Source organism: Nyctibius grandis, chromosome 1 (assembly GCF_013368605.1).
Source record: "Nyctibius grandis isolate bNycGra1 chromosome 1, bNycGra1.pri, whole genome shotgun sequence".
In the NCBI taxonomy this organism is placed as follows: Eukaryota; Metazoa; Chordata; class Aves; order Nyctibiiformes; family Nyctibiidae; genus Nyctibius; species Nyctibius grandis.
In genome coordinates this window covers 29,367,531-29,381,049 of record NC_090658.1, presented here as the reverse complement: position 1 = coordinate 29,381,049, position 13,519 = coordinate 29,367,531, and the positions used below count along the sequence as shown (strand labels likewise).

General features: G+C 35.8%; 1 protein-coding gene across 3 annotated transcripts in view; it reads right to left on the bottom strand.

Moving 5' to 3' along the window:
* Positions 1 to 3,725: 3,725 nt before the first annotated feature.
* PPM1B (protein phosphatase, Mg2+/Mn2+ dependent 1B) overlaps positions 3,726 to 13,519 on the bottom strand; it is a 64,692-nt gene continuing 54,898 nt past the window's right edge. For 2 of the 3 annotated variants that reach the window (XM_068425105.1, XM_068425096.1), the window contains exons 6-7: positions 13,429 to 13,486; positions 6,404 to 7,447 (exon numbers count right to left, since the gene is read on the bottom strand). In XM_068425105.1, the coding sequence (XP_068281206.1) occupies positions 7,142 to 7,447; positions 13,429 to 13,486 (364 nt within the window). In that variant the 3' untranslated portion in view covers positions 6,404 to 7,141. Of the gene's footprint in view, positions 5,557 to 6,403; positions 7,448 to 13,428; positions 13,487 to 13,519 lie in introns of those variants that run through there. The other variant, XM_068425115.1, reaches the window with a different exon arrangement.

Below are 13,519 nucleotides of genomic sequence, written 5' to 3'. Positions count from 1 at the left end.
TTCAAAGTTTCCAACTAACTTCTAAATGTAGGATATTTACTAAGCTACATGTTCACCCCCTCAAAAAAAGTAGCCAAAATACATCAGTGTAGAGAGGTGTGTTTTCACCACAGCTTCTCTTTTAGCGTATTTTTTATAAAGACAGTTCAGATTTTCCAAGAAGAAATTAATACTCTTGGAATATAGCATATAGGAATATAACATACCCAAACATTTTTGGGTACCCTTTGCAAGTTCTGTACATGAACTCCTGAAAGTAGTGTTTTATCTCACAAGATGCAGAATGTTCATTCTACAAATTTCTGTCCAATTTCTTTCACTTAAGCTCTGCAGCTCTTTCAAAGTGAGAAAAATCAAATCTCATTTGGTCATTTTCTGATATAACTTTGTAGAGAAGTTCTCTAAAAAAAATACTTGTTTGAAAACATCCCGTAACTACCTAACAGAATCCAGAAGCTGCCTGAAAAAGGCCAGAAAAATCAGTATTTCTGTATTTATAGGCCAGATGAACTTCCAAGATGATCTCATAAATTGGATTGTTTCCAACTTTCTAAAGGTCAAAGGCAGGGTCCTTATACCACCACACAGTATTATGACATAAGCTCAACTTTCCTACAACTCACCTTAAATTCCAGAAGTCTGGGAAAGCAGAAAAACAGGGTAACAGTCATTTCCAAAAGAGACCTGACGCAACATGTGTACAAAAATTATTTCGAACAACACTGTTTCAATTAGTTGCCACAAGTCTTCAGAATGCATCTTCCTACTACACAGTGTTTTTCTTCCTTTATTAGCAAGGGCAACTGCTTTCACAGAAAGACTATCAAACTGATGGAGAATGGCAGTGGTCCCCCGCTCCTCCCCATGGAAGCTCATCCCCATGACTTGAATCCTTATCAGTCTTTGTTAAGTTTTAAAAGCAGGTGCTGAGGCAATCATTAGTTGATGTTAATTCACAGTTGCTAATCACAGTAACAGCACGCCAAAGCTGCTTCTTTTGGAAACTCCTAGTCAAGCTGCACATGGACAAATAAGGACAGCCAAGGACAGAAGCTGGAAGTACTAATCAATGGAGAAGGAAGTTCTCAATAATCTAAATCAGTCTTTAAATCCAGGCATCGCAGCAAAGGAGAGCTTTAAGAAGGTTTTTGAAGAAGGAAAAATAGGTATTTGGGGAAACGTGACCTTTCAGATGTAAAAAGAGCAAAGCACAGCAGCATCGATTAAGCATGTAATAAGATAAATGACGGAAATGAGAGATGACCTCAAGCAGTGAGCTAAACACAAAAAGGAGGCGCAGTCATGCTAAAATGCAAAAGCTACCTGTCTTTTAATCAACAGAGAAGCAGCTAGGTAGAAATGTAAGACGGTACAAGCAAAGCGTAACTAAGTCAGATCTACACAGCAGCAGTCCAAATAAACATGAGCAGGACAAGATCAGATTGGCACAGAGAGAGCGGTTACACAAAGACACGAGCCCCCATGTGGAGTTTCAACTGCATAAACTGCATACTTACTCGGATTGTACCACAAAAGTTCAGTGACTTGGGTACTTTCTTGTAGTTTTGTCAAATTGCCTTCACCTCTGGGAGCATCCCATGCAGTTGCTCACCTGCACCAGTGGAGCTACCTCCCTCTTTTTTTTTTAACCTCTAAAATAAAAATTAACAGCTACAAAAAGCTAAAAGCAACATGCCTTCAGCAGACAATCCTTAAATCTAAAATTTGCTTTTTAGCCCAACACAAACCCAAAGTAGTGAAAACTGCCCACTAAAGCTTGGTTCAATGCTGTAACCAATTTCGAGTTCCTATTGATTTTGATCTCCATCAAGAACCTTTAAATGCCAAAGAAAAATGAATGGTTTTCTGGGGCTAATTTTACTTTAAGATTTAAGCCAGTGATTACGGCTGATAGTATAAGACAGCACACAGATGAAGTGGCTGACTTAACTTCACTTTATATATGATACCAAGAAGCTACCTAGCCGCTAATAGCTAGCCTGTCATGTGTTAAAAGAACTGGCATCTTACCTATTTTGAGTGTATAGTTTGTTTGAGTACGGTTTTTTGTTTTAGTTTTGGTTTTGTGTGTTGGTTTTGTTTTTTTTTAAAAAAAAATAATAATTTTTTTTTTTTTAAGACTCCTTCACCTAAATAGCAACATCAGCATCAGATTCACGTAAGGGCCATGAAAAGTACAGTCATTTTGGCCAAGTCCTGCAAAGGTTTGCATGCAGGCTCAAATAAGCACATGAAGATCCAGTCTATTAAGAGGAGACTTTCCTTGTAGTTAACCTCTCATACAAGCCTTTTGAGAAGGTCAGGACGACACTACTTATATTTGCAACCATTTCTTTATTCCCTATTGTATTTAACATGTTAATGAGGATCAGTCAAAACAAATCTTTATTTTGCTCAAGATTATCAGAGAGCAGATTTGAGAACTGAGACGGACTACTTTGTCTCTGTTACAGGAGAAGTCATAAAAATGAAGAGAAGAAAAGAATCAAGCTGAATCTGACATGTCAGAACTGCCTGAGGTGGAAGAGACACTCCCCATTCTCAGTGCTCTGCAGAAGGATCTTTGTTAGTTAACAGGTGGCAATATAATTAAGAGAACATAATCTTAAAATAAATGTTAAATTGACAAGTTATGGCAAATACATGAACAAATTTTATCAAACATTTGGACTTCTCACTCTTAAGAATACAACATCAAAAAGCAAAGGCTTTTTTTCCAGGCTGCTGAAATCTGAACAGTATTTTGATTAAACTAAAAACATGATTAGAATTCAGAACCCAGTGGATGCGTGAATGGAAAGAAGTGCTAATTTAGAGGGGGAAAAAAAAGAGGTCTCGATTTACATTTTGCTGTAGCTGTGCAAGCTATGGTCCTTCTCTTTGGAAAAACATATGTACATGCTTCACTTCTATACAATAAAAGCATAAACCCTTTTACTTCAGGTAGACTATCCACATGATGTAAAAAACCTACACATATAAGTGTTTGTAGGACTGGAGCCTACAGAGTACAAGAACTCTTCTCAGTGGAACAAAGTATTAAAATTGCAGTTCATGAGGAAAGCAGGCAGGGGTTATGCTGTACAAGCAAATCCAACAAAAAAGTTCAAGGAACTTATAGACTTCTAGAGCTTATAGACTCAGAAATCTACAGGTTGTTCATAAATACACCCATTCCACAATGACACTAAGTATTCAGGTTATTACCATGCAGTATCAATAACACAGGATTTTGTTCTCCTTTTCCACCCGCTAAACAACTTCATTAATAAGTTTAAAAAAGAACAGTAAAAGTTTTAACGTGAGAGTGTTAACATGAGAGAAATTTCTATCCAAAACACTGTAGAAAAGTAAAACTCTATAGGTCTAACCTCAGATCTTTCAGAAACTTCAAGAAATTAGTTGACTAAAAAGTCAAATTTAGTCTGAATTTTTAGACTTTAAACAAACACTCTCCCAGACTCATTCCAGCTGAACTTGGGATGGATTTGCCTTAGGAGCTTTAAATGTTGTTTGTACTCTCCTGACTCCCACAGAGAAGCCCACTTGGAGACTTCTTATTGTGACAAAGAGACACATTCGCTGTAGAACAAACACAAATCCATCACCAAGAGACACCATGTAAACCCTATTTAATTATCTTTATACATAGAACACTTGCATCTTCTTGATGAACCCACCTCAAGAAAATATAAAGCATATCACACTGTTTTAGCAATCCTTTATTGAAGATAACAAGTTGGTTATGTTCACTGTATTGTATGAAACATCACAATATCATACTGGGAAGGTACTATCAGTACAGGGTTGGACCAGAGCGGACAGTCTGAACAATAAACCATTTTGCATTCTTCATTCCCTATCTTTTAACAACCCCCCAAAAAAAACCAGTAAAGGGACAAATACCTGTTAACATCATCATTTAGAACACTTTAACTTACAAGGCTAAAATCTAATGAATAAATAAAATATACTGTGGCAATAATCCTCTCTAGACCAAAAAAAAAAAAAATCAGATACACAGTGAATCAAAATGATTGGGAAAGCTGGCCTTCGGCACCAGTATGAGAGAGTGTGTGGTTTTTACAGACTCACCATGGGGATAAAGTTACAGAAAAATACCATGAATTCCATTTCACACAAAACCAGTTGATGACTGTCATTAGCTTAAAACTACACACAAGGGCAATTACATCCTCGCTGAAACACAGTTTAAACAAATAGGAAAATGTTTACAAGGCATCCACAGCATGTAAATCATGTACAGATGGATACATTCATTGTTTCCCCTCCCCAATAGCTTTTATTTTAGATAAATACTTTACTCTTCCCCATTTTCAGCATTTACTGGACTCATTACATGCACAACTTAAAGTCAGAAAAAAAGTCAAGGTTATTGCAAAAATAGAATTAAACTAAGAATCTTCAAGTACCTTACATGACAGCCACTCTGTACCATGCCCATTGCTTATAAAATGAAAGGTCATTGAACCCATGAAAATATCTCTAATATTTTCTTAATTTAAAATAGATAATTTTAAGTGTATTTATAGTAATCTCAAAGTGATAATTTGAACTTTGAAAATAATGCAAACAATTAAAAATTATACCCATATTACACAAGACTTCTGTCTGTATCTTAAGCTGAAAAAAAAAAATCAAAAAACTATAGAAAACCACATATAGAACAAAAAAATAATCACAATTTACATTATAATAAAGGCAAATTTTCAGCATTTTTTAAAAAACCTGCAGCTGTGAGAGATGTCAAAGCAAGTCACTACTAACTATAAATTCATCAGTTTGGTTTTAAAAGATTTTCTCTAGCAAGAGTTTAAGGGTGTGTTGTACACATGCGTAAAATTCTTACTGTTTTTAGATGCCTAGAATCTTCATATATTATTGCCAAATACACTTATCTTCAAGCAAGCAGTAGGCAACATATCACAATTTGGACACTGCAGGGAAACCTAACGGTCTGGTAATACAGGTAAAACTGGAAAATTAAAAAAAAAAAAATACACATCTGATAGCATATTGCCCAATTGAAATTACTTCCAAGCCACAGAGCTGCAAAGCCTCCCAACTCAGTCAAGTGAAATAAGTAACGCCTCAAACAATTACTTGTACTCTCTCACGCTTGTGTGTTGCACATTTCATTTAGCCATAGCGTATCTTCAGAGTACACCTACAATCCCACGCACCTCAGGTACATATACCGATCTGCTGAGAGAATCATTCCTGCCTTCCTTCTTAGGGCCAAGGTTCATTACAGATGTAATCAGTATGCCTGCGGCTGGTAAAAATACTGTAGTACAGGCAATGCTAAGAGTGGCAATATCAGAAAACACAAAAATGAACAAAGGATGGAAAATTCTAATATCTTTCTGCCCATTTCACAAAATGTTGGAAATCCACCAGAATTTTTCCCTTGTATTGAAGAAAACAGATTTAAAAGTTTTTTCCCCCTTTCAGAATCAAAAGCATTTTAGTAGATTTGTAAGGCTACCACGGATCTTCTAGATCTCCAGCACCCTACAGGAAAAGAAGAGGAGAAATATTACTACTCACCAATACAAATGAAAACATTTTGTTGCACTTTGGATTTAAGTGGCATAACGAAGTAGAATACTAGCGTAAGACAGATTACGTTTTCCTTTTTTTTTCCATACCTGCCCATTTCCACACACAAACATTCTCTGTTGCTCAACTTCATGAGGGAATTTACTTTTATAAAACATGAACCCAGTAAAGCTATTATAGCATAAAGACTTAAAAACAGGTATTACGTAAAATTGTACTAAACCATAGCAATCAGTAGATACTACATCAATGGACTACAGGAAAAAAAAAATCTATAAAATACTAAGGAACTCAGCTCTTCAAGTATTCTTGGTCTGTACGAAATTCCCACAAGCTCTTTTTCATTAAGGCAGTGAAATTTGTACCTATTTTGAACAAAGGTATTTTTGTGGAAGTGTTATAGTATGAAATGACCACTGACATAGGAATTCCAGATTTAACTTAGCAGATTAGGTACCACCACTGTAAATTCCCAGTATCATCACTGATTACCCAAATGCATGTACATACACGTGTCGTACACCAAAAGACACAGGAAAGATTTGGTAGAAGGTAAACTTAGGCAGAATAGCCAGTTTATTCATTCACATGTCTGATGTTTAGCTTTAACTTGAAGAAACATTGCCCAACTAGAGGATTATGATGAATGTGTCAAACCCAAAATTACTCAAATATTTGTAGAAACTAATGAACATCATGAGTTAATATCAGAAGCTATGAAAAGTTTCAAGTCATGTGAGAATTATAGCATTTCAAAGGAAGTTGATTACTTGCTTAAAAGAGTCAATATACATACAGGTATTATTCCACAGCATATTCTTTATTTTCACTTAAACACAAATTCTTAGAACTTGGCACTAGGTACTAGAGTCTACGTACATTTTCATTTCTGGATATATGTTATGCTACAACCTGCGAAGTAATAATACAGTCGTCTAGAAAATAGATATTTACGATGAACAGTGGATACAATCTAAATTGGAAAAAAAAGATCAAAACACTTCATGAAGAATAAGTGACAACTTAAAATGTAGTAGCTTTTGTAATTTAGTTGTAATATAAACTATACGCAATTCAAATACAAACATGCAGTATATGATGCTGGGGAAAAAGAAAGATTGAAGAATTTGTATAATTCAATTAATTTGCATAAAAGATACAATTAAGATGTGAATTACTTTACAATTGGCAAACATATACCATCAAAGTTATTATTTAAGAATGTACTTAAAAGTTTTAAAATTTATTTTTGCATTAGCATGTTAGATTCCTATTGTTGGTGTCACAGGATTTAAAAAAAAAAAAAGGCAAAATCTCAAATGGGAATTTAACTGCTTGCTGCACAACATAAGATGCAATTACTATAATATACAATAGTAGTTGAACTTCTAAAGAAAAAAGTTTTGTATAAACAATCTGTACAAATAACTGAAGTAAAACCAAACAGACTTCTAGGATAGAAGTGACAAATGCTGAGATATAAACAAAAGGAAAATATGGCAAGTGAAACGAAGCGTGAAATCCGCTATGTAACACATTACGTCTTTTTATTACTCATCTCATTCATCCCTGAATCTTCGTCTGAGCTCTGTATTTCAGTAAGGTGATTCCCAGATTCTGTGTGGGTGTCTGGTACGGGGTCACTGGGTCCAGCATGAGTATCTGAAGTAGATGCTGCAGCTGATTCAGCAGTGCACTCTTCTCCCTGCATCTTAGCTAGCCTGTAACTACTCAGCATCTCTTCCAGGAGGTGGCGGTAGTTCCCCCTATGAGTAATTCTCATTTGCCTGAGCGCTTCCACCAATTTTCCCTGCGTTCCACTTTCCTCGGCTTCACCAGGGTCCTTTTTTTAAGATTCAAGACCCCAAAAAAAAATCAGCAGTTAAACTAGGATATTTTCTAACGACATTTAAAAAAAACCCAACAATTTTTCCGACAGAGAAAACATCAGCTTTGCTCTATTTGAATCTAAAACGCCTTATTAGCAACATACCTCTTCAAACAACATTGCCCATGTTTATCTATTTTATACAACATAAAAAATTAAGAAATTATACCTATTACAACAGCATTTTTAATAATTTCAGTTTATTTTGAGCCAGACAGGTGTCAACATGATAACTCCTCCCAATTAACTCCATCTTGGTTCAAGTTGTCTTCCGATGAATATAGCTGATATTCCCCCCAACTGTGGTCAGTTGTCAGTGAAAAATTTGAAAATTCAAGCTTCTTTAGCCATTAGGTCAGTATTTTTAATTGTGAATTTCTGCACAGCCAATAGCAACACAGGTCTGTGAAAAACTTAGTGAAGAGAATACATAACTCTACCACTAGCAGTTAAGTTTAAGCATCACATCAAAATAAATGCTCGAAGTGTTTTATAAAACAATTCCTCTACATTAAAGACTGGTTTTTGCATGCATGATGCTGCCATGAAAGAAACATGCAGCTACCTATCAGCACCAGGAACGGTGGTGGTTGAACAACCTAAGATGCTATTTTTGGCAGATGTATCTATTGGCTAGAAAAATTAACAGGTAGAAGTTAAATCTAACAGCCCACAGCACAAAACCCAAGTAACAAGCACTCATTAAGGAAGGGAGGTCTCTTCTGCAAACCATCTATTTGGCTACAAGCTTTCAGTTGAAAAAAAGTGGAGGGTTTTTTGTTGTTTTTGTTTTTTTTGTTGTTGTTTGTTTTTTTGGGGGGTTTTTTTTGCAATAGACTTGCACATCTGTTACAGTGCTCTGACACTGATACTAAGTATTTGAAATTTTAAGTGCTAAAGCAGTGCTGTTGCTTTAAGGGAATAGTACATTTTAAATTATTAATATCTAGCAAGTTATCAAGCTAGACAAATGGAACTATATCTCTGGAAGCTGGCAGATTTTGCAATACATTAGAGGCAAAATCCAGACTGCCGCCTTCTCATGCTGACCTCATTTTGTTGTCATCTAGTCCAAAAGCTTCATAAACTACAAGTATTGCAGTCACTCATTTACAAGCTTAATAGCAGCATTAAGACAATATCTTGGGTTCAGTAGGATTTTGGATGCTGTAATGTTCCTGGAATAGAAGCCCCAAGACTGATTACCGCAGTCTAAGTTAAAAAGGGGACAATTTTACCACAAAAATGAATGTTACCGCATATGATGCTATCCCTCTAAGCGTAATTTGTTGCACAAATAGAGACATACTTCCACTGTGGTTTGCTGGTCTTCGCTTAAGATGTTTTGACTCCCATGTCTAGCATTTTCATATTCAGATAGCTCTTCAAGAGCCCAGTGTGGAGAAGTAAGTTTAAAGGATGTAGTTTTAATGTATGAAGTGGGACTGTTTTAATGCCTCATGAACACAAAGTCAGTGAAAACTCAGGGCATCAAGATGAGGCTACAGATGTATCCTATTTCTTAAGTTTTGACCAAAAAAAAAAATGCTACTTGAGCTAACATTAAACAAGGCGGCATAACTGAAGCATTCCAGTTTTTTTAAAGTTCATAGAACATCAAAATTCCATAGTTCCTCCAGCCCATTAGTTTTGCTCTGAGGCTGACATTAGCAAACACACACCCTGAATCTCCACATTTCACAATATTCAGATCTTTAAAAATTATTTTGGCAGAATGAAGTGAAAACTTTTGCTCCCATGCAACACTGACGATTAAAAGAAATAAGCAATATAATAGCAGCTCTGAGACTCCTCAACAATTCAAATGCTAGTAGGAGTCAAAGTAACAGTGCTGTTAGCGTTTGATGTTTAAACTCACAACCTGCTTTGCATCCTGTTTGATGCTGGGGTGTTTTGTGCTTCCCTCCTCTCCCTCAGTGCTAGCAAGCAAGAAGCCTCACAGACAACAGTAGGACAAAAATGGCCTCTTTTATATACTCTTTTATATACACACACTGTAACACAGATTTCTCTCTAATGATGTATGGCTAGAACAGGTCCCTGAAAACTATGATTACTGTGCAAGTGAGCATTTGTCTTCCTTCATCTTCTATTTCAACTTAGTGCCACTGACCATAAAAACAAGAATAAAGTTTCGCTACCTATATTTAACATGAGCATTCACAATTTTTACACAAGTTCTGCTCTGTTAAATTATGTATATAAAAAGGGCTACTACATATTAGGGATAGGATTTACAATGTTTAAGGATGTAAGAAGTTTGTCCATTTACATTTTTTAAATTATCTGTAGCAGCCCTTAATGACATATGATTTGATTTAGCAACGTACCAGAGTATACTATTACTAAAAGCAAGAGAGAAACATGATTGGTTTCGAACCAGGTACTCAAACACAGCTTTAAATAAATGCCACTGAAGCCATTAACATAGCCACTGTAATTTTAACATTGTTCCTTGTGTTTAAGGATCCATACACACCCAAATAACCTAACTTGATAGTAGCTTCCTAGTCTTAAGAACACATTAAAAAAAATGGTCAAAGAAGTAGAGTCGTCAGAGTAATACTTTAACATGGTAACTAGAACAACGACTCAGTGGCATTATAAGAAACACTACAGTGGCAGCAGTTATTTAGCTACAGAGAAGTTCTTTTAAATTCCCTTTGAAGATCTGAAAGCACCAAGCCCCAATACACAGCAGATTTCTGTGATTTCACTCGCACTCGCAAGGGCACAAGCTACCACATTTATAGCAGAAGTTCCTCTGCTGAAACACTGGCAAAGCTGCTCTTTGTGAGCCCAATGCAGGGCTCTCTCCAGCCCCAGATTTATGAAATACTTGTACTCTGCTGAGATGACTAAAAGAAGAAAAAAAAAAACCACAACACTTATGACTGCTATCCCTGAAGCCACACTAGTGATCTCTGAATACTGCTCTAGTATTCAGTATTCAGTATTCGATTTCACTCCTCAGTCTCTCACTCTACACATCATCTCCGTATTTAGGCTATATGTTAAAGATTCTCAGAAAATGCACATGTGAAGAATTGGAAGAAGTTACTTTATAATCACTAGCTTGGATGACAAAAATTCTAAGCGCAACACTAACTGTTTACAGTGCTGAGTAAAAATGAAGCCAATCTAGGAAAAAGATACCACCTTGATTTTGATTTATGTACTTTCTAAGAACTTATTTGCAAAGCTATTATGATCCAGTTCATGGTAACTCAGGGTAACTAGTTTAAATTGTTCAACGCTAAAAAGTATAGTCTTTAGAAGTCATATTCTCAACTGCAAAAGTTAATCTGATTGCTTTGGGTTGTTGTTTTTGTGGGGTTTGTTCTTGTGTTTTTTAAACTTTTTACATATGTGCATTAATATTTTAGCAATTAATTACATTATTATTTTGTCAAGGTAAAAAAAATGGTTCTAGCCTTACATAAAATCATCAGATGAAGACGACTGCCAGAGGCAGACTTTCTAGTTAGTAACAGCAGTATTCTGCACTACACCCATGCTCTAACAGACACGTGTGCACTGTTAACTACACACGGGGAAAGATTATCAAGCGCAAGTCAGTGCACCTTTGTGCTCTGCAGACTCAGCATCTGTGTCTGCAGCTCATAATTTTTAGTATGAAGATCCGCTCTTGCTTCATAGTAGTTTATAACAGGGGCATTATTAGTTAGATTTCCGTCTCACTGGGAAGTGTCATCGTTGGGATGTACTGTATGTTTCCTTCCTACCTTTGCTTCCTGTTTAAATGTGAGATGTGTAGCAACATTATCAGTGTGTAGACATTGTGGAGAGTCTGATGTTGAGTAACTCAACAGCTTCCTTCCCTTTCACCCCTCTGTGCACTGAAGTACGCAGTTCAAAAGACTAAGATCACCCACCACATATATAGCTGGAACTGAGTAAGACTAGCAAGAAAGTCATGTTTTCATCACCTCAGAGATGAGGACCGCTGAATTCATCTACCTCAAGGACACTGAGATAACAATTCCTACTTGCTGGGAAAGTGCAAACAGGAATTGCATCCTTCACCTAGTGGCGCCTCCTCTTCTCAAACTGCTCTGGGTCAGAATCACTTAGGATGGAAAGAAGAAAAAGTACTGACTGGCAAATGACATCTTACAAGATCAAACTAAAATTTAATTCAGTTTATTTAAAACACATCATTATCAAGATGTGCACTAAATACCAACAGAAGGCAGAGTTTACAAAGTAGAGACTAGAGTGTACTGCTCACACTTCATATTAAAGAAGCCAAATTAAAAGGACTCAAAACAACTATGCAGGGATTCTAGTGGCAACAAAGGTCAAAGCTATTAATGGTAATAAGGGTTAAAGCTATATTTTTATGAGTAACTTGCATATCTAGTTCAGTTACCTCATTTTATTAAATTACAATGGATGATGTACAAAAATTTCCTGGAAGTAGCCAATACACAAGAGGATGCTGTACTGTATGTTAGGACTTTCAGCAAGCTTGCATGGCTACTGAAAAGTAAATTCAGACTTAGAGAAGTTGCATCATAAATGCAACTATGTCATATGATACTTCTAGAACGTTACCATTAGACAAATTGTTTTTCCTTAAAAAAAACAGCAACTTATAAAACCTATGCCATAATCTTCAAATAAACCACTTTCACCAATAACTTTACCCATAAAGGAGGAACAAAATTAAGGCTAAATATGAAAAGTACTAGCAGGCTGATAGAGGTGCAGTTTCCTGAAGGTCTAAAGCAGCCAAAAAGAAGAAAATTTTGTCTAGTTTGTTTTGGGGTCCTGTTGCACAATTTGTTGAAAATTAAATGAAAAAATGTATACTCTTATCATTTCTCAACTAAAAAGAGGAACAAATCCTAAACAATAGAAAAGTTAGATATTTCTTCTCTATTTGTACTCTAACAGAATAGTGGCCTCCTCCACCTACACAAGCTTTCTAACTTAAGAGAATAAACCAAATAAAGGCAGCCAAGAGAGGATGACAGTGGGAAAAACAATGATAATTGTGGTGAGACTGCATATTCACTATCTCAAGTTACACAACTGATCATTTCAAAGTACTTAGAATGAAAGCTAACATCTCCACAACACCTGACTGAGGACCTTGTAGCCATCTCAGAAGAGAAAAAAATATGACAAAGGATTTACTAGTAATGGTTTTTATCAGCTCTTCAGTTTCCCAAAGATTTTTTTTAACAAATTTAACCACAATTGATATGAACACCAGTTGTTGCTCTTTACACTATAATTAAGAACCACCTAATAATCAGGTGTAAAGTTAGAGTAAACCATATTTCAACGTACTATTTAAAATTCAGCTTCTAGGAACTGGGCAGAAGAATGTAAGCCATTTTAGAAATCAGAACTGAAGTAAACTAAAATCACTTTACACTTTCCTTAGACCACTGCATATGGGATATTTAAAGATAATGTAAACTCTAAAAAAGTAGTCAATATTAGTCTGGTTATCATCTTTTATATTCAGTGTATCAAGGTCTTCCGCACTCACAGAAGACAACAGGAAGTGTGTCTGACCCCTCTTCTACTAGATTTCTGGACAGTAGACATAGTCAAGTAATTAATATGCTGACCATAACTTTTTACAAGAATAAACTGTAATTTAGAAAAACCCTGCGCTGTTGCCTCACAGGTTTGACTGAAAAAGCAGCAGTCAATTAAATGTTTAAAAAGTCTTTCAGAATTGGGTGCCAGTTTGCTGTCTGAGGATGAAGTTCTATATCAGATCCATCCAAAACAAGGTCAAAATGAACTGTATGCTACAATACATATTTTGTGCTTATACTATTTTATTGGCAGTGATGTACACTTCTGCTTCATGTATGACACTATCTTGATGTTCTCGTTAACCAAGAGGCGAGGCAATCAAAACGGGAACTTACCCCCTCATTTTCTCTGTGTGGATTCAGCCTACTATACACAGCTTCAATAATATTACGCCTACAAAGAGAAGTTGTAAAAAAATTAAGCACG